Source organism: Haliotis asinina, chromosome 11 (genome assembly GCF_037392515.1).
Source record: "Haliotis asinina isolate JCU_RB_2024 chromosome 11, JCU_Hal_asi_v2, whole genome shotgun sequence".
NCBI classification, from domain to species: Eukaryota; Metazoa; Mollusca; class Gastropoda; order Lepetellida; family Haliotidae; genus Haliotis; species Haliotis asinina.
Window position 1 is genome coordinate 22795612 of NC_090290.1, and position 27307 is coordinate 22822918.

The following is a 27307-nucleotide window of genomic DNA, read 5'->3' on the forward strand; positions in this document are numbered from 1 at the left end:
AAATGACGACAGAGAGTTGTATGAAGCGAAGAGAATTGAATAACACATAGGGTGAACTTGGCGCTAACGGTGTCGAAGTTGTAACTGAAGTTTTAATTGCAGTCGTAGCAGGAATCGTAACTGTAGTCGTAAGTGGAATTGTGGCTGTAGTAACAAGAGTTGTAACTGCAGTCGTAAATGAAATCATAACTGTAGTCGTAATTGTAGTTATAAATGTAGTCGTAACTGTAGCTATAAATGTAGTCGTAACTGTAGTCGCAACTGTAGTTGTAAATGTAGTCGTAACTGTAGGTGTAAATGTAGTCGTAACTGTAGTCGTAACTGTAGTTCTAAATGTAGTCGTAACTATAGTTGTAAATGTAGTCGTAATTGTAGGTGTAAATGTAGTCGTAACTGTAGTCGTAACTGTAGTTCTAAATGTAGTCGTAACTGTAGCTATAAATGTAGTCGTAACTGTAGTCGCAACTGTAGTTGTAAATGTAGTCGTAACTGTAGGTGTAAATGTAGTCGTAACTGTAGTCGTAACTGTAGTTCTAAATGTAGTCGTAACTGTAGGTGTAACTGGAATGGTAACGTATATGTATTTGTAGTCGAACAGTAACTGGCGTCGTCACAAGTGAGGAGAATATTACCTCATATGCGTTGACATGAAAAACTGTCTTGAAAATACTTTCAACTTAAATTTCCTTTGTGTTTAGACACTCTTCTGTCTACAAGCAATAACGAACTACAATGCCAGTAAACAAAATCACATACTTGAAACTCAAACTTATACATACAAACATTATCTAGTGCTTACTCGACTGGAACTGTTTGCCGAAACGATGTTTAGTATCTTACACACAACAAGTACGGTACTCGTATCCATTGAATGAATAGCCGTGTGTTTGTTTCATTTAAAGACACCACCAAACTTTTGTTGTCTAGACCTGACTACATATTGACTTGTTTTCTCATCACGTACTGTTACAAACTACACATTAGATTATAGACTAGCGCTTAGTATATAAAACATGTTTCTTGAATACTTGTAATTCAACATATTTTCAGAAGAGGCTCACTGACCGTTGAAATGGGTTATATAACATTGAGCCAAATACTCTCTTTGTTGACGTTGAGAAAATCTAGAATTGCCAACACAGATGGTCTAACAACATGCTTCAGGATCTGTATGACGATAACCACAAAACCGAGCCCCACCTGCCCTCTCTACCCCACCTCCATGGGCGCTGGGGTAGTCAAGTGGTTAAAGAGTTCGCTCGTCACGCCGAAGTCCAGTGTTCGATTCTCCATATGGGTACAATGTGTCAAGCGGATTTCTGTGTTCCTCGCCGTGATATTGCTGCAAATATTGCTAAAAGCGGCATAAAACTAAAGTCACTCACTCACTCTTCTTACCTCCGAGGCGCACCAGGCACATACAGACGACGTCCTGATACACTCCCCACAAGTAGCGGCGTTAGTACAGGGGTTGCTCTCCAGGCGGGACGCTGCACAGGTGTAAGGTCACATTACAATATAAACACAAAAATGTACTGTTGTGCTACAAAAACATACTGCTGCCACTTTTGTAGAAAAAAAATATTTTATTCCACGAACTTTCCTTCTTGCTTCGATTACTTTCTAGCCATTTAATTGTATTGTTTTAACGCTTTTCTTGACTTGAAGCAACGAGATTATACTCGCAACAATGAGAAATTAATTGAAGGAACTAGAAAATAGCTGAAGCGAAGAGGAAAAACTCGAGAATGTTAACTGAAAAACTGCGACAGCAGTAGTCTTTCATGTTTATGTACTAATACTTTTTCTATAACCGATAACTAAGATTACATTTTCTTTTTAGATACAGGCCCATTTTCATTTATATACGTATTTATATTGTCTTATTTTCAGGTTAATAATTTTCAGCCGAGATCGACAGTCTTTGCAACATAACGTGAAACATATCCGGTTTTGATGTAGTATGTTAAAAGAGGATCTGAGCAAGTAATGTTTGAAAATACCTTAGTTTCTGATGAAAACATGAATGTTTGGCAGTACCGTTGACGGGGAAAGGACGTACCTGTTTGTGGGGATGCCGGCTGAAGATGTAGAGTCAGCAGCACCATTAAAAGACAGGGCCACATCCTGGGTGGATTCTGCAAAACATAATGTCTAATGATAATTTGCATTAACTGTTAATTTAGGCGTTGAAAACAACAGGTGCAGTCCAGTGGTCGTAGTGAGTGAGTAGGGTTTAACGCCGCTCTTAACAATATTCCAGCAATATCACGGCGAGGGACACCAGAAATGGGCTTCAGATATTGTTCTCATGTGGGGAATCGAACCCTGGCCTTCACCATGACGAACAAATGCATAAGCCACGAGTCTACCACACAGTCGTATCGTGGCAGTAGTAGTCGTAGTAGTGGAGTAGTAAAAGTAGTAGTAGTAGTAGCAAGTAGTAAATTAGTAGAGGTAGTGGCAGTAGTAGTAGCAGCAGCAGTAGTAGTGGTAGTAGTAGCAGCAGCAGCAGTGGTGGTAGTAGCAGTAGTAGTAGCAACAGTAGTAGTAAATTAGTAGAGGTAGTGGCAGTAGTAGTAGCAGCAGCAGTAGTAGTGGTAGTAGTAGCAGCAGCAGCAGTGGTGGTAGTAGCAGTAGTAGTAGCAACAGTAGTAGTAAATTAGTAGAGGTAGTGGCAGTAGTAGTAGCAGCAGTAGTAGTAGTAGCAGCAGCAGCAGCAGCAGACCTGAGTCTTAACCAAAGCACCTGCGGTTGACCTTATGACGGTCGACCTACGCAATTGGTAGACGATGGCATGCATTCATCAAGCAGACATTGTTCTCATGTGGGGAATTGAACCCTGGTCTTCACCATGACGAACAAATGCATAAGCCACGAGTCTACCACACAGCCCGTATGGTGGCAGTAGTAGTCGTAGTAGTGGAGTAGTAAAAGTAGTAGTAGTAAATTAGTAGAGGTAGTGGCAGTAGTAGTAGCAGCAGTAGTAGTGGTAGCGGTAGTAGTAGTAGCAACAGCAGCAGCAGTAGTAGTAGTAGCGATAGTAGTAGCGGTAGTAGCAGTAGTAGTAGTAGCAGCAGCAGCACCAGCAGCAGCAGCAGCAGTAGTAGTAGTAGTAGTAGTAGTAGTAGTAGTAGTAGTAGTAGTAGTAGTAGTAGTAGTAGTAGTAGTAGTAGTAGTAGTAGTAGTGGCAACAGCTGCAGCAGCAGTAGTAGTAATAATAATTTTTGACTGACATGCGAGATATAATACAACGTACAGTTGCACGGATATCAACGGCTTCTGAAATAGTGTAATGTGGATTCTTCCACCCTGTCAGACAGAAAATGTCGACAACCAACTGACGACAGTTATATAGACAGGTATGTTGTGACAGGCAACAGCTTGACAATAACAACAGGCACTGGATAATAAGTAGCACACAGATAGCTTGTGGAAGCCAGATTGTGGAAGCCTGTACGTGCTGTATGAATAACAAATATCACAGAAGTAGTGAATCCCGATATACACAGTAAGAACCGAACAGATGATGTGACTGTTTGGATAGTGATTAACAATGGTCTATTGTTTCATTAATGGAGACGTTAATGACCTTGACCTCTGTTGATAGGACTTTCGTTGGTTTGTTTTAGTGGAGGTGGGCGGATTGCTAAAGAATTTGATGCAAACGAAAAATTTACTGGTGTTTGTTGTTTATTGCCGCACTCGTTTTTTCGAATGTAAAATGGAGGGTTTAAATCATGGAGTCTTAACCAAAGCACATGCAGTTGACCTTATGACGGTCGACCTACGCAATTGGTAGACGATGGCATGCATTCATCAAGCCTGGCCACCTTAAGCCTTCCATCGCTTCTCATAATGTGTGTTATTAGAAGACTAATTCTAAACCAGATTTTCACAGGTACTCCGGGGTAAAGACGTCTCCTGTGGCTGTCGAGGTGGTTTGACGTTCTTCACTGAAGGTATCTACTCGGTGAGAGGTTTCCCCACTGTGCTGCATCACTGTCTCTGAATCTCCTATCACCTGGCTCCTTATCAGTTTAAAAATAATTATTTGTTTCCACCATAATTATATGCAAAATATATAACACACCCCTCAACCATGTTATCAGAGACTAAGTATTAGCCTTTCACTGTACGAACCACCACAGTCACGATTAATTATATGTTGAACTTCCTGGTTAATTGCAGATTATGCAACACGATCACAACGTCCACGTTACACCTTCTCAACCAGAGCAGTTACACGAGTTTTGTTTCCCACATGGGAACACTGTGTGAAGCCCCTTTCTGGTGTCCCCGCCGTGATGTTGGTAGAATATTGATATAAGCGGCTTAAAACAAAACTCATTCACTACAAGAGTTTCGGAAAAAAACTGACATTTCTCTAGTTATACAGCGCACGGTTTATGCCTGTCGAGTTAATATTTACTGTTATAAACTACCTCGATTATCATTATCGAGCTAAATGTTATCTATTTGAAAACGGAGACAGAATGAGTCAGTGCAAACGATGTATTTGCATCTGTGCGTCAGGTGTTGGAGCAAGGTGTCACCAGTGCGCCATATTGCATCATGAACAACGACTACTGCAACAGCTTTGTTTTGTTGTAACTGACGCCGCCGCTAAGGCATGTCCCACTGTTCGTCTGAGTTGATAGGGAAATGCTGGTGCATTCATTTTGCACTTCATATCAATAATTCCCATTTTAATAATATTGATTTGTCAAATCTTAAATCTATCATGTAGTTCATGATATAACCTTTCGTCTGACAGTTATTGATTTCACAATGTTCAAGATGTGGATATGAAATAAATCATAAATATATTTATGGCGACTGGTGATAGAACACACAGAGGGACGAGAACATACAGAGGGCCGATCTCCCGTTTAATACGCAGTGACTCTGTGCCACGGTAACGTAACAATCGCGTGTTAGTTTCAACGTGGAAGGTGTACACGTAATATGAACATGTCCTTTGATTTTGTCTACGATTAAAACAGAAATATGATGCTTAGAAAAATGAAGCATCTGTGCAGCAAGAGCTTCAGTGGTATGGAAACAAATTAATGCCACAAAACAACATAAATATCACCCTTGCAGATACTGTTTTCTTTTTCAGTAACGTGGCCCTAAAGCGTTTCCATACATCTGTCCCGTTGAAGAGATGGAACATTTTCCCAGGCTATTCCGGTCACCTCCCTTGACAATGTACTTGGCGTGTACAGATGAAATAAAGATCATGATTTATTACATCAGTCAACACCATTAGCTAATAGTGTTTCACCACCAATTAATGCTCTTTGAAGTAACTTTTTGCAATTATTTACTTAGATTAAGGACTTTTGTTTTGTAAAGGTAATACTAGCGTAGAAGACCGTTTTTTTCAGACGGTGGTCTTAATATGCTTCCATACATTTAAGAAGCGTTGAATTGTTTCTCCTTACTGTTCCTCTTTCCATGCTATCAACACACAGGTATATGTACAGGTTGCTATCGTGATAGATACCCCCAGGCTATTCCGTTCTCCTCCCCGGATACAACACAATGCGCCGCTTTGTTATGCCCATGACGTGTGTCTACTTGCCATGCCGTGTCTACAGAAAGAAACAGATCCGTCACATGACGTCAAGCAGTGACCGATTCTAGTGCCAATTATCTAGATTGATAGAGACAAATGTGTCAGCTTCATGTTCAATCAATATGCAATTCCCAACATGAAGTGGAGACAACGACACAGAAAGCATACATAGCTGATTGTTATTGTTCGTTTATTTCGGGAATATGCACATATGTCAGCATTACCCATGGGCACACGCGGTTGTAATGCCTGTATTCACCGCACACACCTTTACTACATGCATGCACCAATTCCATGGCTCTGTTTGGCCAGCATCCTGCCTAGCTGGTGTTGCATTTACAGAGTTATGTCCCTAAATCATGACAGGATCCGATAATCAACGACCACTTTCGTTCTTATTGTGATCCCCTGTCATCTCCAAACTTAGGGCTTCACATATATAAAGGGTATCTATATCCGTTAACGGTGATATGTCAGATTGAAATTCAGACAAAATGGTATTTGATGCCCTGATGCCATTGAGGCTAAGGGCTAAGGTGACCGTTATTCCCATACCTAAGATAGACTTAAGGCAGTCTTAGAGCTAATGTTGGTTTTTACAACGGCACCCTGGCCACTACAAGATTCTCCACTCACATTCAGCTCGATGCAGTGTAACTGCATACGAACTGTTAACGGAAAAGAATAACCATCCAAGATTATCATCTGAAACATGAGAGGCAAAATAAGCTCTGGGGGCAGATAACTGAACATCAGCGTCGACACACGGTGTTGTATAAGCAGTAGTAATTCGATGTTTCCTTCCATTAGATCTGCCAGAATCTTATGTTCAAGGGTTAAAGTGGGGGTTTTCCTAAGGCGTAGCCTTACGTTTGGTAATCTGGCTTATTAATGGCATCGAATGAATATCTTACAGAAGACGACTATTTACAGGATTGCTGACTCTCTCCTGTGTCTTGATTTCCACTGGCTGCATGATACACATTCGTGATATGAATGATGTATCGTGAGCCTATGGCCTTGTTACAAAATTAATATTCTTTATATACACGCAAACAATAGATAGATGCAGCATATTGGTGAATATATCTCCATCGTTCGTGTTCTGCCGACATCCGATTTATATATATATACGATGTATATGAGCAGGTACACACTTGGTCACGACCCCTGTCAGACATGCAATGAATAAATCGTGTTGACTATTGACTATTGGAACCATGGTGAGGACATATTGTTGACGTTACGGCATTGTTATTCCAACTAATCCACAACGGTTCGAAAACTATAGAAACAAACCAGTGGTTGATAGCATGACAGTCGAGCCACGTTATTGGCTATATGGTAGCACTTATTCAATTAGGCAAAATAATGCAACTCTGACGGGAATAATGCCACACGAATGTTAGAAAGAGCGTAGCGTAAAGGTATAATAGGAATAGGACGTATTTTTAGGTTCTAAGATCGTGTGAAAACGTGATGTGTTGGTACAACAGAGGACGTAGATACAGGTTGATTGTATTGTGCCCTGTGAACTTCTGAGATGAGATATGGGGGGGGTTTGGGTTTTATGCACTATAACCAGTGAAGATTCGCGTTACAGCAGGTCTTCCCCAACCCATATTTGTCTTAATGTGTGACTAAAGGGATCGGGTGGTAAGGCTCTCTGACTTTGTTTACACATGTCATCGTATTCAAGATGGGTAGATGCCCATGCTCTTGATCACTGGATTCGGTCCTCAATTATTTTGCAAATGCCACCATGTAACTGGATTATTGCTGAGTGTGGCGTTAAACAACAAACATAACGTGCATGCATGTTCCTGTTGTACTTTTCACATGCTTGTTCAGCGATACCATACCGCAGTTAAACAGAAATGGACCACTTTCACAAAACACATTAACTCCCAGCTAGAATTCTAGAAAGTATTAGGCAATGCTCTGCCAGGGGACTGAACCACGGTCCTCCCTCACTCCCAGGACCTGGCCACCGAGGTGTCCTCTGTCATGAAACATTAACTCAACATTAAACGGTAACACGGTAACCGTTGCAGTAACACAAATATGGAGTAACTCAGTGATTTCAGTTCGATTCTTACTCGTGGTTCGGAGGGGACCTATTGGTTAAAGTGTTCGTTAGTCACGCCGATGACCCTGGTTTGATTCCCCACGCGGCTACGAAATGTGAAGCCTATTTCTGCTATCTCCCGCCGTGATATTGGTTGAGTATTGCTGAAAGCGGCGTAAAAACAAACTCACTTCTTTTCATACAGGAGAAGATTTAGGCGTTATTTCATGTCTGTGTGTCAGCTTGGTGTGGGAGCAAAACCCGAAGTAATACATATGTTAACCATTTGTGAAACTGTCGTCCTCATGTGTGTTGCTACTAATCCTAAACAGAAACAAAAGGGTGAATCAGCGCGATTCGATCCAACATTGTTAATCCTGACGCCACAACTCCGCACAGCGAACATCGATGTCTCTGAGGACTGGACAGCCAAGTCCCTGATCGAGGGAGCACTGCACGTGCCTTTAAGCAGATCTCATCACTACTGCTAATTGAAGTCCTCAGCAAACTAAACTTCAAAGCTCCCTACGTGCTTCCTGCCTGCTAGACTATAGCGGATCCGGATTTAGCGTTATGTTGTTCGTTGTATCTGATGTAAGGGACTTTCACTACCATCTGGGAATAAGCCGGTTCTGAGTCCTGCATTCCAACAAAAGGGTTATCAGTGCTACGGCGTTATTAATCTCATTCTGAGTGAGTGAGTTTAGTTTTACGCCGCTTTTAGCAATGTCACGGTGTGGACTCCAGAAATGGACTTGACGAGCTTGGCTACCCAACCGCCTCTCGTGGATTGACTGAATAAGTTTTATACACCGCCTTTGGCAATATTCCACCAATGATATCACAAAGAACAGAAGCTACGGGTTTCACGTATGGACCCATGCATGCCAGGAATCGAACCAGGGTCTTCGGGGTGAAGGGCGAGCGCTTTGGTTACTGGGCTACCCAACCGCCCCTTATTTTGTTTCCAAGTATGCCAGTTACGTGAGTTTTTGTAATTCACGCGAGATCCGTTGTAGAAACATCACTGGAAGTTCAAGGTCAAGCTGGAGACCATCCACCACCCGTCTACATACACTCATTACTCACATACTTTGGTTTCCTCTGTATAATTGTTTGTTTTGTGCCGTAATCCATGTGCTCGGCTCTACGCCTATAATTAAAGTAAATTTTATCTCCAAATCATCAGATCGCCATGCAGGTTTTTTCAACTTTTGTTATCAGTGAGCGAGAAATCCGTCTGCAACCATATTTGGCAGTCTTATAAACTTTAGACAGAGGAAGATACGCTTGCTTAAAGTACGGAAATATTACTGAGCACATTCGGATCCACTCGACCAATTCCCTTTACTTAATTATGCTGAATTATTGATTGAGTAACGGTAATGCCTCTCAATGCTACTTTTAACCGCAAATCGTCAGACCTCTTGGGTAAAGTCGTGGAACATGACGGTGGAGGTTGTGGTGCTCCTTTACCGTCAACAGAGGCCGGTAAGCAAGAAACAGCTTTGAAGGACCGGCACTGTTGTTGGAATTGTTCAATAAAATCGTCACGAGAAAAGTGAAGCCAGTTCCTGTTCTCAAAATGTCGATCGAGATAACATGTAGGAAAGAGGAAGGCAGGGCATCGTATTAAAAGTAGAAATTGTGAAACTGAAATCTACACCCGACAGAGACGAAATATGTCTGGTCGCCCTAAAAGGTCTCACTCTCCATGCTTTCAAATTAACGATTAAATTTCTCACATTTCACGACCGAAAGTTGCAAGGAATCAAAAGGTCGACAGAACTATCGTATGCATCATGCAATTCCAAGAATAAACTTAAACACAAGGTAATTCTTTACAGATGCTGTGATTCATCTAAAACGAGTAATACACATTATCCCACGCCCATGTGAAACAGACGAGATGCACACCGACACGATTACTGCCATACTGTAAATTGGTCACAGGCAGCCTTCTAAACTCCTCGCACGACAACAAATAAACAGGCAATGTGTTCCATTATCTTGTGTAGGATGCTGAACTGTCGCTTTAACACGTCGCAGGTTATTGAGATGCGGAGAGTTAATATGGTTTGTATGAGCCTCAGGCTATTTGAAAATCCTAATGGAAATCTCTCCCCCTATTTGGTAGTCAAACATAAAAAGGACTACTGGGAGTGAGTATGGTTTTACAACGCTTATAGCAATATTCCAGCAATATCACGGTTCGGGACACCAGAAATGGCTTCAAATATTGTACCTATGTGGGGAATCAAACCGGGATCCTCGAGCAAACGCTGTAACCACTAGCCCAACAAGCAAAGAACTTCGTCGCTCTGTCCAATGTCATTGTCAGTAACCGTTAGAACTCCTTTAAGTCGACTTCAACATCAATCAGACAGTACCCTAATTTAGAGATAGCGTCACTGATGAATCAAAATTAGTCCCAATGAAAGTTGTCATTACGTACGGGACTGGTAGTTTCAAAACGGTGTACTGTTGTCATTTGACAACAACAAAATGCACATGCAGAATCTTATACATTGTAATGTCTACATATAATCTTCATTGATTCAGCATCCGGATATGATCTGGAGATGCAAATAGACTGCCGGTATATATATTGAGCAGGGGTTAAAAAATTCCATCACCCGACGCCCGGGACAAGCCAGTTTTCATTTAGGGCAATCAAATAATCGTATCTTGCTTCTCCGTGGACTACTAGATAATTTCCACTTATGGTCTCAAACTGCAAATAACCTTGAACTTCATTTCATATCTGCTCACAATGAAGCTATTAAATTTCGCAATAAACATGTAATAGAGCTAGTAGAGAGTGAAATTATCACTCTTCGATAAATAGCCAATAAACATTAACATCAAGCACTGTGTCCTAAAATCAGGGCAAGTGGAAAATTAGTCAGGACAAGTTACTTTCCTGAAGTCACTTGCCCTGTGGATTTTTTAACCCTTACTGAGGACTATTAACCGCCAATCGAAAGTTTGCTATATATAGTAATAGACGCGAATAATGGAGAACACGGAAGTGAAAGCGTTCCTTTATTCTTTTCCAGGTTTCTTCATGGGATATGTATTGTTCCGTGAGTCTAATCCTGAAAAATAAATAAAGGAACACTTGTACTTTCATGTGTTCCCTTATTTGTTTCTATGAGTATATATATGATTCCCATACTGCTAGTGTTGCCTATTCTTCCCAACAATCCGATAGGTTCTGATAGCACGTCACTACCTGAGTCACAGCAGTTTTCCACACTATATCCCACGATACATACGTGTGACACACGTCAAGTATTGTACCGGCTAATGGTATTGTTGGCTTGCCAGTCAGACGCCCCTAACAATGTGATAAACATAGTCTTCACCAAAGAAACGATATTTAATTTTTCTTCCTGATGTTCAGCTCAAGAGAGTGACAATAAGCAGAAAAGTGAGGATCTCAAGCCATAATTTAAATACCACGATTTGAATGTGGCCTGGTCTGTTCCGGTTATCACAACAACCCACACCTGTGACCGGTACTCGTCCGGACGTTAACCAGGTGTTGATGGGAGACCTTTAGAGTTGTTTGGATTCACTCTCATTGTCTTTGAGTTTGCGTCTTGGAAACAATCAGGGTGTGGCAAGATAAACTATCAACTGCGGAGTTGAACAACTAAAAACACTAAAGAGACAATTAATTGCTCCCGGGCGATGTGCCTCCGATCCAAGTTCAGCGAAACTGCAAGATAACAAAATGTTTCCCTCAGGTCAGAAAATGCCGCATGAACGAGACGTTCTCGGGAACGGCTACTATTGCTGCTGTTACTGCTGCTACTCTGTTGCTGGTAATTGTTACATGATACATGTAATACCGAGAGAGTCACAGTGTGTGGAAATGTGTCAAGTTACCACAATAGAATTAGCAGCTATGACCTTGACAAAGCTGATTGTCTTCTTTATAAATAAATAAATAAATAAATAAATAAATAAATAAATAAATAAATAAATAAATAAATAAAAGACCGAAAATGTCGAATTTGTGATACATTTTTTCCTACTTGATAAGGTGGACATTCTGAGGAAAGGGTAGTTGCTAAAAGAAATAATTAGTGAAAAGTACACATTTAGAGGTCCTCCTTACATTGCATATTGTGATGAAATAACAATGTCGCGTGTAACAACAACACCCTCTGAACTGAAAAGCACAAACGTTGTGTGTCTCGTTAGATGGTATTATACTCTTTAAAAAGTAGGGGAACTGTACTTTCAATGCACGATTGTCGAAACTGGGAGATGTGGGGATTGAATCAATGTTGATACAATAATAATGGATGTTTTGAGAATGCATCACCACATTCAATGCAAAGCTGTTCGTTATCCCCCTTGTTAGGTGACTGGAGTATGACATTTCAGGTTTACAATTTTCAATCACTAGTGTGTGATTTGACCCCTAAAACCCTGACCATGCACAGATGCAAGGAAATTATCGGAAACAAAATGGTCTACATTGATTTATCGACCTGCCTGAAAGACGTCATGATTCATAATGACACCCCGTGCACGTGTAGGAGGCTCCCACGTTGTGCACGTGCTTCCCATGCATTGTGTTTGCGTGTGGTGATAACGTGAAATGATGCTGCATACACAAGATGAATGTCATTGTAACGTTCCTCGACGGGTTTTCATTTTGCTTCAAAGTTCAGGTTTCCCTACGTTTTTTGAAGAGTATAGTTGAATACACGTTGCTCCCGGTATTAGCTTCCCGTTGCACCACAACTAACAAAACACTTCCGTTTAACTGGTTCTACAAACAGTTATATCCTGACACATATACTTTGTTATATGACCCATGAACTACAAACTATTCTGTTTGTCTGGACGTGCGACTAATATTTAATGTTTAATATTTAATACATGTATAGTAATAGACGCGAATAAAGGAAAACACGGAAGTGAAAGCGTTCCTTTATTCTTTTCCAGGTTTCTTCATGGGATATGTATTGTTCCGTGAGTCTAATCCTGAAAATAAATAAAGGAACACTTGTACTTTCATGTGTTCCCTTATTTGTTTCGATGAGTATATATATGATTCCCATACTGCTAGTGTTGCCTATTCCTCCTAACAATCCGATAGGTTCTGATAGCATGTCACTAACTGAGTCACAGCAGTTTTCCACACTACATGTATTTTATGTCCTTTGGAAAGGGGAGACAACTCTTCACATCCCATCTGAACAAACCGCATATTATTCTCAGAACGTATACTAGTATTTCAATTAGACTTTGTATCAGACAACATCGGATATCGACCCCCACCCCACCCCCAACCCTGAAAAGTCTATACGTTCACCCGACATGTTCATGAAACGGGAAACATTTGAACAGTTCGAGGCCTCCTGTCAGCAAGAGAATAGAAACGTCGCATGTAGAAAAGGGTAGTAGTAAACTAGCTCACTGACAGACTATTCGCTCCATTTGGATTGGACCGAGTGAGTGAGTGAGTGAGTGAGTGTGGCTGCTTTTAGCAATGTCACGATGGAGAGACACCAGAAATGAGCTTCACATACTGTACCCATCTGGGAATCGAACCCGGGTCTTCGGTGTAACGAGCAGACAGACGCGCTCCTAACTCACAACTAAGAAACATGCATGAGTATATATGGAAAATAGAAACATACTGTACTTGTCACAGTCACCTGGCCTTAACCCCGAGTAAACCGCAACGCCGCACACCATGTAGTCGGTCTGCTGATACTGACGCAACCGCTAGTAATAACTGATGTCTAAACAGTTCCATTGGAACTCTCCTTTGACGTTTTTGTACGGAAGGAAACTGACTGTGGCGAGGTTTCAATAACATGCAGTCCTAACACTAATGTTTCGTATTTGATTTGTTGATGAAAAATAATTGACAAACTCTAATTTCTCTCAGTTATGACTCGCATGTTGTCCACGTGTCAGTTATGACACGTTGTCCGTGTGTTATGTCTGTCAGTTATGACATGCATGCTGTCCAAGTGTCATGTCTGTCAGTTATAACATGCACGCTGTCCATGTGTCATGTTTGGGAGTTATGACATGCGGATTGTCCACGTGTCATGTCTGTCAGTTATAAAATGCATGTTGTCCACGTGTCATGTTTGGGAGTTATGACATGCGGATTGTCCACGTGTCATGGCTGTCAGTTATAACAAGCATGTTGTCCACGTGTCATGTTTGTGAGTTATGATATGCGCGTTGTCCATTGTCATATCTGGCAATTATGACATGCACGATGCCATACGTCATGTCTGTGAGTTATGACAGATATTAAAAATATATTTGGAACGTACGTCATAACGTTCCAGTGTATTGTGTCTATAGCTATTTCATGGGATGGGGCTTCACAATGCCCTTCGGGGAGGGAGAACAATAGATATACATGACCCACTCGGAGACAGGGGGAATGTGGCATCTCTGCACGGAAGTCGGTAGACTAACTATCAGTCTCTGAAGGTATTTAGTTTTGATAGAAACAAACAATTCTTTTTAAAATGAAGAGGAACCCAAAGAACCTGTTGAAATCTACCTTCATATAAGACTTAAGCATTATAAATAATGTGGTTCAGGAACTGTGAGAAAGACTAAAAGGTCGAAAAACTGCCGAGATACGCATAAAGGCGAACTCACTCAGGTGAAACAGATAAAAGCACCCTCGCATATAACCCTGTACTGCTTTATGATGTGTACAGACCTACTTTCTCTCACAATCCCAAAACCAATTTATTTTCCCTACAGCCTAGCTCTTCTTGCTACGTTTTGAATTTCTCATCTGACTGGGTCTCCTTTTCAAATTAAATGGATATATTTGTTACTACTAAATTTATATAAATTCCGAGACTAGGCGTTAGTCTATCTATGAGCCCTCTGACCTCAATTATCCGACGAAGCCCGTGAAACGTCAGGGACTGGGATATATTACTGATGCAAAGTCCCAAAATAAATCATTGTGACCGAGTGGACACAACAATATCACTCAGATTCCCCCTCGGTCACTCATGGACTCCCCAGTGCTGCGCACAATGTTGGCTAAAAGCAGCATCGATGAGGCCGGGGAGCCGCCGTTTCAGCAGATATTGAAATACATGATATGGGAGCTAAGTGCTTCTGTTAAAGCCCTACTTCGATGTTGTTTGTCACGCACACGAGATGCGTTCGCAGTACAACCCGCGTTGAGATTGGAAAGCTGGGTTCATTTGCACAAAGCGATTGAGGCACAACTATTGACGTAGGTGTAAGTGGGAAGTTGGGAAGGTTACGACTGATATTGGCTTTGGTGATATGTGTCATGGGTTCAATTTAACAAAAACTATCGTGTAAGTAATGGCCTGCGTCTGTGATGTATAACTAAAAGCTGCACTCGTCTTCGCTTAGCGCTAATTTCGCTTTGTGGACCCGTCGCCTTTGCTCAGTGCTAAGATGGACCCGGGTCTTAACTTTGTACGAGTTACGCTCGCTTTGCTTACCTGGGTCTTCCCTTAGCGGTGAGCTCGCTTTGTGGACGTGTCGTCTTTGCCTAGTGCTAAAATGGACCCATGGACCTAGTACCAGTGGACGCGGGTCTTTGCTTAGCACTAAGATTGTTTTGTGGACACGCTCGCTCATTGAAGCCGGGTCTTTGCTTAACACTAAGATTGTTTTGTGGACGTGCTCGCTGGTTGAAGCCGGGTCTTTGCTTAGCACTAAGCTTAAGATTGTTTTGTGGACATGCTCGCTGGTTGAAGCCGGGTCTTTGCTTAGCACTAAGATTGTTTTGTGGACATGCTCGCTGATTGAAGCCGGGTCTTTGCTTAGCACTAGGATTGCTTTGTGGACCCGCTCGCTGGTTGAAGCCGGGTCTTGGGCGAAGGGATGGTTTCATTATCCCCTACACAGACCACAGGATAGCCGGGTCTGTTTGAACTGAGCGTGTCCGGAGAGCATCATCTGGTCCAGTAGATTGACACTGTGGACGGAGTGACGCCACAACAATGAACCCACGTGCCTCACAGTGACGTCACAGCGTGTACACAAGATTAGCCCATGCTAACTCTCCCTGGAAATGTAAACTTAACGAGACTATCAAGTGTGAAGTGTGGCAAGGAAACTCATTCGCTGTAAATGCAGTCCCTTTTACTAATAATAAATTTAGAAAACAAACAAACAAAAATGGCCCTTGCTCTGATGTATTATACCTCCCAGGTTTTTTCGCAGGATCTGAAAAAACCCCGAAAACTAAGTATACCTGATACCTGTCCCATACGTTTCATAGTTAAAGGGCCGCGTGACCTATTATTAGTTCCTTCTAGATTGTGGCTTGGAATCCAATCCCACATTGTTCAACTTAACGGTAACAAGTACATCAATTCATTAACCGACAATGACACTCCCATCCCCATATCAGAGACCATATAGTCTCTACCCATATATAACGCTTCTGCCCGACACATCACTGATACAGTAGACGAATTTAACCGTATCTACGTGATGGAACAAATGATTTCTAAACACACTGCCGTGGAAATATTTCTTCAAAATAATTGCATTTTGCTAACAGAAACGTTCCTTCTCATGTTTTTATACACGGATCAACAACATTAGACTAGATCATGACTTAATGCTTTTATGGCTTGATTGCGGCTTTTAGCGCAATAATAGATTATGATAAAGTCCACAGACATGGTAATATCTGTGTATTTCTTTGTACTTATGTATACTTGTGGTTTGTTGTTTCCACGATCACCCATCCCCAACCTCTTGAAGCAGCAGCAGCAACAACAAAAAGAACAACAATAACAACAACAACAACAACAGCAACAACAACAGCAGCAGCAGCAACAACAACAACCAAAGAAAACCCAAAATCCAAAACCTAAGGCTAGCGATAATGTTCTGCAAATAATTTTAACGTGGGGCCAGTGCTGTTAACCTGTCGCGATTACAGACACTTGACCGGGAAGGGCTGTATTTGCACTGCTCTTATCCCCTCGACTCTACTATCCTCGTCCAGGGCTGGGTCGTCCCGGATTACCCAGAGGGGAGATAACGTGAATGCATAATTAGTCGTCACTGACCACATCACATACCGGGAAGCTTGGGTAAACATCATCGAGTAGCACCCATACAATAGGGCCCAGCAATACTGAGTATATTTGCCTCTGTCTGAGTCTGACTGTATGCGCGTGTGTACGTGTACATGTATGTGTCCTTTCCTTCATGTGTTCAGTTGCAGAGCATAGTTATACACATTTCCATGTATATTACACATATTGTATCTATGTCTCTTAATGTCTCTATTTATAGCTGAGCGGACTTTTGTATGCTCCTCTTCCGGTGTGTGTGAGTGTTTGTCAGTGTGTGTGTCTCTATGTCCACCTGTGTGTGAGTGTATCGGTATGTGGATTTCATGTTTCTTCACTATTCAAAATATTCATCTGTCTACATATTTACCTGTGTGGGTGTCCCGATTCATTATTGTGTCTATATATTCACGTGTGTGTGACTGTCTTGATTCATATCCTGTCCATATATCTACCCAGCCTGAGTGTTGGTGTCCTGATTCATATTCTGAGTATATATTTACCTGCGTGTGTCCTGATTCATTATTCTGTCTATATATTTACCAGTGCAAAGTTTCCTTGATTCATTACTGTGTCTATATGCCTAGTTGTGTGTTCGTGTGCGTGTGGCTCCTACTCCAATAAAATCCATGTTGTACACAACACTACAACCCTGTCCACACACAAAACGTTCGATCCGGCCAGCATCAATAGGTAATGACACATTAAAGGAGAATCACAAGCCGTTGACGGCCATGTTGGTAATGTAAGTGTATACGATACTGATGTTGATCTGGACATGACATAAACCACGTATACTTACACTTGTCTATTGAAACACTGATACAAGGTGTGCGATACGATCTGGTTGACCTCACCTTGACCTAACCTACCTGCAGTTCTAAACGAAATGAGGATTATCGATCACCTGTGGCTTTATCAGAGACGGTGAGATTCCGACAACTGGCAGTAGGAACAATCATCCCAGTAAGATACTGATGGACAGGTTACCCGGGTAACGTATCTTAACTACTGAAGGACAGGAATACCTAATTACTGATTAAGAATGCCTTGCCTGAAGGTCTGACTGCGGGTTACTTGAATAGATTGTGTACTGGACTTGAAGGACATATGACGTGATCTTCTTGTAACTGCCGACACTGTCGTTATAGGTTTGTCGTACAGTAGTAAAAGAGACAAGGTGATTACTGCATACAATGCCTTCGTGACGACCGCCTGAAGCCGATCTATGGATACGTGTAATGTTGGCTTTCTAAACATAGCAGCTAGACTACAGCCACCCATGATAATCTCACATCCAACTAGTCGACGTTTTTGCGATCAGTCTTGGGCAGGGCGTCTGGAAGAGTGAGATGACGCTAATGTAAGAGAGACTCTGAATGTCACTGACGTCAGAGAGAGTTAGACGACGCTTACGTCCAGTAGACTCTGAAGAGAGAGAGAGAAAGAGAGAGAGAGAGAGAGAGAGAGAGCGTTAACCTTTTCGCCTAGTAGACTGAATGATGACGCTGACGTCAAGAAGAATGAGATGACGCTTACGTCTAGCAGACCCTCTAATGACGTCGTCTTAGAGAGTGAGATGATGTTGACGTCCTAAAGACTCTGCATGATGGTGACGTCAGAGACACTGATGTGACACTGTCGTCTGGTAGATTTTGATATGACGTCTGGGAAAGTGAGGTGACTCTGACGTCTGGTAGATTCTGATATGACGTCAGGGAAAGTGAGGTGTCTCTAACGTCTGGTAGATTCTGATATGACGTCAAGGAAAGTGAGGTGACTCTAACGTCTGGTAGATTCTGATATGACGTCACGGAAAGTGAGGTGGCCCTGACGTCTGGTAGATTCTGACATGACGCCTCAGAGAGTGAGGTGATTTTGACGTCTGGTAGATTCTGACATGACGTCTCAGAAAGTGAGGTGATTCTGACGTCTGGTAGATTCTGATATGACGTCAAGGAAAGTGAGGTGACTCTAACGTCTGGTAGATTCTGATATGGCGTCAGGGAAAGTGAGGTGGCCCTGACGTCTGGTAGATTCTGACATGACGTCTGAGGGAGTGAGGTGACTCTGACGTCTGGTAGATTCTGACATGACGTCAGAGTGAGGCGACTCTGACGTCTGGTAGATTCTGACATGACGTCTGAGGGAGTGAGGTGATTCTGACGTCTGGTAGATTCTGACATGACGTAAGAGAGAGTGAGGCGACTCTGACGTCTGGTAGATTCTGACATGACGTCTGAGAGAGTGAGATGACTTTGACGCCTGGTAGATTCTGACATGACGTCTGAGAGAGTGAGATGACTTTGACGCCTGAGAGAGTGAGGTGACTCTGGCGTCAGAGGGACTCTGAAATGACGTTGTCGTCGTATAGAGTGAGATGATGTTGACGGCTTAGGGACTCCGAAACGACGTTGACCTCATGAAATAATGCTGACGTTCAAGAGTCTCTGAAACGGTGTTGTCGTCTGTGTGAGATGACAATGAGATGACGTTGACGCCAGAGAGACCCAGAAAGCAAATAACGCCCCAAAGAGTCAGGAGATACCCAAAACCACGATAGGCTGATAGGAGGTTAGAACCCGCCAATGCCACACCCACAAATCACCATACACAGTGTCCTTCATTCAGGTCCAACATGTCAAAGGTTGCGAGGTTACATTTGCATACCACGCGCTAAATGACGATAAAACGTTTCAGCTATTATTGCAAGAATGGCTACACAACCCCTCTGTTTTCTTTCGGTTCACGTACGTGACCTGTAGCCCGTTTCCTCTGAGCACGGAGAACATGCCACATACCACACGCGCCCAAGTAATCTCCTTGATAACCGACCGGGTTACGACACCAGGTCCGAGAGGGCACTGACCGGACTGTGATATAATAGCCGAATGTTGACACACGACATACAATAGCGGCTCTGACAAATCTCCATTCAAACCAATCACACGCTCCGCTGCACATACATACCGAGAGATATGTTAGCCTTCTCGCTGGTATGTCATTGACAGTACAGTCAAATTGTTCAAACGTCTCTGTAACCAGAGACCATAGCTATCATATGGAGATCTTTATTATGTGGTCTCTGATGTATCTACTACAATCTTCAAACGGACGTCGTAAAAAGGACATATTTGCATGTCATATTTTTAAAGTTACAACGACAGAAAGTAATGCCACTAAGATATGTCTTCGTGACTGTCATCTGAAACCATATTTCATGGTCTCTGCTGGAAACAGCTACCATTGTCAACACCATGTTTACTTAGGACACACTTTTAAAAAAATAGGGTGGCAGAATCAGTTGTCGGTTTTACGGACTTCTGGGTAGATGGTCGTGAGCAATTAACTGACGTTTGATTCACTGTCTCCATTAACCTATACTGACCATATCTTTACACCATCACAGACGTCAATGGATCTTACATTCAAATATAAGAAATAAGAGTTTCAATTTAGCCTCAGCATCAACCCCTTTTACACAAATAACCGTACTTCATAATATGAAAGGAAACGATGTCGAATGTTCACTCCAGCGAAAGCATTTGATAATCTGCCTAACAACTGCATAGATCCTTCCATCATTTCTGAAATAATTACAACCTAAGGGAGTATAAACTGTCTCATCATACCAGTTCATTCACGTCAAGTCTGAGTGACACTTGCCTTAACGATATTAAGGTGCGTGTGTCGTGAACTCAGAGGTGGAGCAACCGTGCGTGAACTGTGTCACTAGTTTAGCTACTCCCTATTAAAGTCACGAGATAGAAGAGAGGAAGAACGATAAACTTGGAACAGTCTTTCCTATACCTGACGTTAACAGTGTCACCAGTGTAGCAACTGCATGTTGAAGTCACGAGGTTTAAGACAGGTGGGAGGATAAACTTGGAACAGTCCGATCATGAACAGAGGCATAAAACAAATATACATATGGAAATTAATTAAGCAACACCAAATTCAAAGACACATAAAAACTTAACAAAGTTTAACGAAGTAATTTTGATGATTGATTATTCAATTTTGATGTATTGACATACAGCATGAGCTTTTCATGGGTTGATATGACGCGCGTGAAGCTTGCACAGCGCACGTGCATTGCTTTAACCTCAACTTTCGAAAAATGCACTTTTTCCCTGGGGTGTTTACAAGCGCAGGTTGTCGATTGCATTCGGTTTTTCATTCATTTCAATGTCATGGCACGTAGGAAATTATCAGAGGCCACTCGTTGGCAAATAATCGGCATGAGGAATGCTGGTATGTCTCTAAGACAAATCGGGACTCAAATCGGACGACATCATTCCATAATTTCAAAACTTTTGAAAAAATACCGGGCCACTAATGAAGTTAAAGACCTGCCTAGACCAGGAAGACCCAGGAAGACCACAGTCCGGGAGGACAGAGCTTTACTGAGACTTGTACGGCGCAGGTCCTTCGACTCGAGCTCTCGGTTGAGACAGGAGTGGCTTCCAGGGAGACCCATCTCGAACAGGACTGTTCGGAATCGTCTGAAAGCTGCAGGATACCGGGCAAGGAGGCCAATCAAGCGACCCAGACTGTCTCCAGCCCATAAGGCAGCCCGACTGGCCTGGTGTAATGACCGTTTGCACTGGAACATTGCCTCTGGGAGGAAGGTCCATTTCTCAGATGAGAGCCGGTTCTTGCTGCACATGGTGGACGGTCGTACTCGGGTCTGGAGGCAGAGGAACACAGCAATGGCTCCACGGAACATCCAGGAGACTGTGGCCTTTGGGGGAGGTTCCGTTATGGTATGGGGGTGCATTTCCATGAACTGCAAGTTGGATATCATTACCATCCGTGGCAACCTTAACGGTGTTCGTTACCAACAGGAGGTTCTTGACAGGGCTGTGGTACCTCATTTTGAGAACCATCCTCTGGCAACGAGACCCATATTTATGGACGACAATGCTAGACCTCACAGGGCGCATGCTGTAAATGATTTTTTGCGGCAAAATGCAATTGACAGAATTCCATGGCCTGCCATGAGCCCTGACCTCAACCCCATTGAACATTTGTGGGACTTTATTGGCCGTCGTGTGAGGCAGAGAGACCCACCAGTCCATAATCTCAACGAATTGACGGCTGCCCTGCATGAGGAGTGGAACAGGATCCCCCAGAATCAGATCCGGAGACTCATCCAAGGAATGAGGAGGCGTCTGGAATCGGTGGTGCGTGCGCAGGGAGGACACACTAGATATTGATGAAAGTCGGTGTGCAGACTCTCAGATGACTGTTCTTTCTTTCCATGTGACATTTGTGTTAATACACCTGACAACAACGTCTGTGGATGAATAGTAAATTGTGTCCATTTTTTCATGAATTTAAGACAGTTTTAAGAATTTGGATTTCGTTGCAATAAAGCAAAGTCTTGATACTTTTTCCCTTTAAGTTGTTTGTCAGAGATCGTCTGTTGAATAAAAAAGTGTCAAACTATATCAACCCGGCATATTTTGATTGTCAGAACACTTCAAAGTTGCTCCAATAGAAAAAATTGGGGTGTTGCTTGATTAATTTCCAGGTGTATATATACAACGTCTTTCCTACACCACACGTTAACTGCGTCACCAGCTTAGCAATTGCATAATAAACTCTTGAGTATGAGTCAGGAAGAAGGGTAAACCTTGAACAGTTTAAAGATTAACAGTAAAGTCAGAAAAATATATACATTGCATATCGACAGCTGTATGGGCAGGCGTACTTGATGCGACGACAGAATTAAAGCATCAGTTCAACAGAAGGTGCACGTCTTACCCAGTCTGGGTTAATAAACGCATATGAACACAGTGCAAGGTCAGGGGTAAACCAAGTATGTATGTCTGTCGACACAAACCTGCAAGACGTGTTCTAGGGTAAACAGACGTTTGCGTGGGCAGTCATAGACGAACGTTAAGTCAATATAACTTAATTTCGTTTATTTTAAAAGATTACAACGATTGCAAGCGAAAAGTTATATACTACATTTTGAGATAACAATTCACCATGACGACTGGATAATTTACAATTTGCATCACACTCGTATTATGAAAATGTATAAGATTGATAAAATTAAACAAAATTTCAAATGAAGAGGAATATCAGTGATATGGGATATTCAGGAACAATCTCACGCCTTTCATATTAACATTGGGGGCTAGCGTTTGGGAAGTATATGATTCGGGGGCTGAAACTGTGATCGAGACTGTGAGACAGACAGTGACTATGACTGAGAATGTATACCGCCACATGCACATGCGGATATAATATTAATAAAACATTATATGCCAGTCACATGTACACCAGGTGAAACTAATGTAGGTCACACTGACTGTGAATACTTGAATAAAATCAGCAGTGAGCAAAGCCAATATTTCGCCAAGGCGGAAGGTGTTGCAAATTACTTGTCCTCTTTAAGTCGTTATAGTAATTCATGTTTAAAGTCTGTCGGGGATATCGACCAGCGGTTCATCTAAGATTCGTTAAGTCGACTTGACGGCTGACCAGATGAACCATTATGATGATTCGCATATCAGCAATATTTCAGCATAGAGTGACGGGTGTAAGGAGACACACGCTCAAATAGTCAGGCTATTTACCCGAGTTGTCCACAAGGCCAGCCTAGTGTGTTTGTATGTGATATGACTCTATGCTAGAGTACAGGTAGATATTCGCAACACCTGTGGAATACGATGCAGGCCCCGTGTGAGATGTGGCCCAGTCAGTGTAAAACGTTCTTACCTTATCTGCCACTCTCAGTCAACGGTAAAATCCAACAGCAAATTACACACAAATGTCAAAAAGACAATCAGAATCCACGATTTTGGTGATAGTTTTGTATATACACATGTGCGTTGGTCGCGGAATAGAAGGACGCCTCGCTCTCAAAGCTCCGGGAAATGGAGCGTAACGTTGTGCGGGTGCATAGTTCGTGTAAAACTCGCGTTTCTGTTTACCGTGGTCGATATGTCACCAGACGTGAGGTGTTGATAATGCAGATGTTACAGGGCAAGTTAAGCTCAATTTTATATTGTTATTGTCTGCTTCATTGAAACCTGGCTCATTACTTAGGATAAAGCAGAAGTGTACGACGGTAGTGGCGCGTAAAGGAAGGACGACGTTATACCAAGATTAGCGAAGAAATTTCCAAGAAAAGTTGCGCCCCGTTGTAGTGCTGGATACGTTCTTTGTATACGACTGGATCTCCACCATTATTATTGGTTTGTGAGGACCTACCATTACTTGTAGGTGTCACTAAAGTAGTAACGCAGCAGCGATTATTTAAAAATCCTGTCTGAATATTTGTTTGTGGAATTGCGTCCCTTAGCTGTGTGAGGATGTGCTGGAAGTTGATTTGAATCTAAGATTCATCCCATTTACGATCTTTAGTTTGACATCACCACATTCTCACAGTTGAGTTACCAACATTCTCTTGCGATTTTAAAAATACTTATTCTTCAATGCACAGACACTGATATGCAAATTCAGTGCATTCAGTGTATTTGCTCCACATGTTTAATGGGCATTCTAGAGGTTGGTGAGTGAAAAATGAAACATACAACTTTATGGATTACAACCTCTTGTTTATGTAGCATGCTGTTGTTAATGTTAATCCGCTGTTGTCGTCACATAACTTGTATATAAAGCTTCTGCCTGTTTGGTTGTATTCACATTCAGCTTGATAACGATGTAAGAATCTACAACGAAACATCGCTCAACGTAATAAACAAGAAGTTGTAATTCATAAAGTTGTAGTTTCGTATTTGCACCAACAATGTTTATCAGTGTGCTAAATAATTTTGATTATATACACGTGGAAGACTGCTAATGGCTGAAAAAAAAATCTCCAAGTGATCTACTTGCCGCCATCGGCGGATGTTGATTTCACCTTACGGGCATATCACCTCAGGTACAGTGACTTGCTCTTACCCTGTCTCACAGTACCTGAACCACATTAGGTTCCCTTCCACACGGAGTCTATATAAGTCAGGTTTAGAGTCTCTGATCTCACTGGGGTTCTTTTTGAGCATAAAAAATAAGTTATTTTTTTATTTACCCCAGAACAGTGGGAGAATAGTTTTTAAAAGTTTCAAACGAGCCGGGCTAGCTATGCTTGATAGTTACTAGCCCACACGTAATTCACGAGTCCGACATTTTAATATGGACATGGGTTTCATATTAAAGATGCTATTATGATGAACACTAAAGCTACTATTATGATGAACACTAAAGCTACTATTATGATGAACACTAAAGCTACTATTATGATGAACACTAAAGCTACTATTATGATGGGCACTAAAGCTACTATTATGATGAACACTAAAGCTACTATTATGATGAACACTAAAGCTACTATTATGATGAACACTAAAGCTACTATTATGATGAACACTAAAGCTACTATTATGATGGGCACTAAAGCTACTATTATGATGAACACTAAAGCTACTATTATGATGAACACTAAAGCTACTATTATGATGAACACTAAAGCTACTATTATGATGGGCACTAAAGCTACTATTATGATGGGCACTAAAGCTACTATTATGATGGGCACTAAAGCTACTATTATGATGAACACTAAAGCTACTATTATGATGAACACTAAAGCTACTATTATGATGAACACTAAAGCTACTATTATGATGGGCACTAAAGCTACTATTATGATGAACACTAAAGCTACTATTATGATGAACACTAAAGCTGCTATTATGATGAACACTTTCATCAGGCCATACTGATGCATGATTTAAAAGTGTGTTATAACTTATGAAGTAAAAAAGAGTGACCCAATGAAAATTCACTAGCCCCTGCGACAGTGGGGATTATTTTTAGCCCAACTTCATTTTTGCTAGTAACGGGATACCGGGCCAGTGACTGTTTGGCACACTGCATAATTTGCATATAGAGAGACTCACCCAAGTGGTAACTGTCTATAAGACAGACATATTGAATATTCCTCCCATTATCGGCGGACACGCTAAGCGGGTCGATCTCAAATCACTAACTAACTGAGGAGATTTATTTGAACGTTAAATACAGCATGCAATAACAGGCTCGCAATGAGGTGTATGTTCATTTACTGAGAAAAAGAGCTCAACCGACAGCTAAATTTACCCACCAGTGACAAAATCCTTATCAATGTTACTTATATCCAAACAACACGCCATTAAACTGCGTTGACTCTTGATAGGGAACTTCAAAACAATACGCCGCGCGTCCCTAGTCCAACTCGAAAGAAGCCATGCCCGCGCCCTAGGTAGAGGAATTCAGGAGGGGCATGGGGCTGTATAAAGTTTATGATTCAAGGGTCAGCTCTGTCACAGCGACAATATAAGCGTCGCCATACGGGCTAAGAAGAACGACATGTGGGTGGTGTGAAAGCCTATAAGGTGCATGACAAAAACAAGTCACACAATGCCAAATGAGCAGCGAGTACATTGAATTAAAGCCCCTTGCGCGTGGAGACCTTAATGCAACTTCACGACATTGCTGCTACAATTGACCCTGCAGTAAGTAATGTCAGGAAACATGAGTCCAGTCACCACTCCCAAACATGGCTGTTTCCCCATAGATGTAGCTTGTTTGTTTGTTGATTCACAGACATATTATACATTACAGTCTCGACCAGTTATACAAGATGTAGAATAAAGAAATTAATTTTTAAAAATTCAGTTAATCAACTCAACATTAAACCGAGTTTTTAGTTATAATTCAGGTACATACACGACAGTTTTATACACATATATGATTATATACTGAGTACATTATAATTATTATCATTATTATATTATGATATTCTATAAGCATGGGAGTTGGAAAGGTAGACTTATGTTTAAAGATTTCGCTCATCAAGTCGAAGATCCGGGTTCGATTCCCGCATGGGTACAATGTGTGGGGAATATTTCTGGTGTCTCCAGCTGTGAGACCGGATTACAATTGGTCTCCAGCAATCCGGATACTAGTCGCAAGAAGACTAACGGGATCTGATGGCTCGACTCGCCGACTTGGTTGACACTTTGCACCGTATCTGTGTGGTGCAGATCTGATTACTAACAAATAGCTGGAATATTGTTGAATGCTACGTCAAACAACAGTCAACCAACCTGGCTGGAATATTTTTTAAAAGCGACGTAAAACTAAACTCATTCACTGACTTATATAAACATAGACGACTGCTGAATATTATCAATATGCTGCGTTTGGTTGGTTGGTTGGACGTGAATCGAGTGATTGAATCCGTGCAAGGTGTCCGGGATAATTACGAATTATACTTTGGAAGCAGCAGGTCCCTAATTAAAAACAATGCAGTTCTCTGTGAATGGGACTCGACACGTAAATACAGACCAGGGCATCGTTCCTCAAAGCGATCGTAGCGCTAATTAAGGTGATCGTAACTCCCATACTTTAACATAAACTTACGACAGTCATAGCACTAAGGTGGCTTTGAGGAATGGGGCCCAGATCATAATAACCACGTAAATACCGAATCTACTGACCCAACATGAGTTCTAGCTGCCACAAACCTACGGGCAAACGGTCATTTTGAAATCTGCTAGTGGGAATTGCAAA

The 27307-nt window shown here is 41.8% G+C and overlaps 2 protein-coding genes across 2 annotated transcripts in view; one reads left to right on the plus strand and one right to left on the minus strand.

The window, feature by feature from the left end:
* Positions 1-23648, minus strand: part of LOC137255667 (integrin beta-PS-like) — a 44795-nt gene extending 21147 nt beyond the window's left edge. The window contains exons 1-3 of the mRNA XM_067793146.1: positions 23468-23648; positions 2063-2138; positions 1399-1490 (exon numbers count right to left, since the gene is read on the minus strand). Coding sequence (XP_067649247.1) covers positions 1399-1490; positions 2063-2126 — 156 coding nt within the window. The 5' untranslated portion in view covers positions 2127-2138; positions 23468-23648. The remainder of the gene's footprint in view (positions 1-1398; positions 1491-2062; positions 2139-23467) is intronic.
* The window catches only part of LOC137256533 (RISC-loading complex subunit tarbp2-like), a 582560-nt gene that overhangs the window by 183941 nt on the left and 371312 nt on the right, over positions 1-27307 (plus strand). The gene's annotated exons all lie outside the window — the stretch shown is intronic.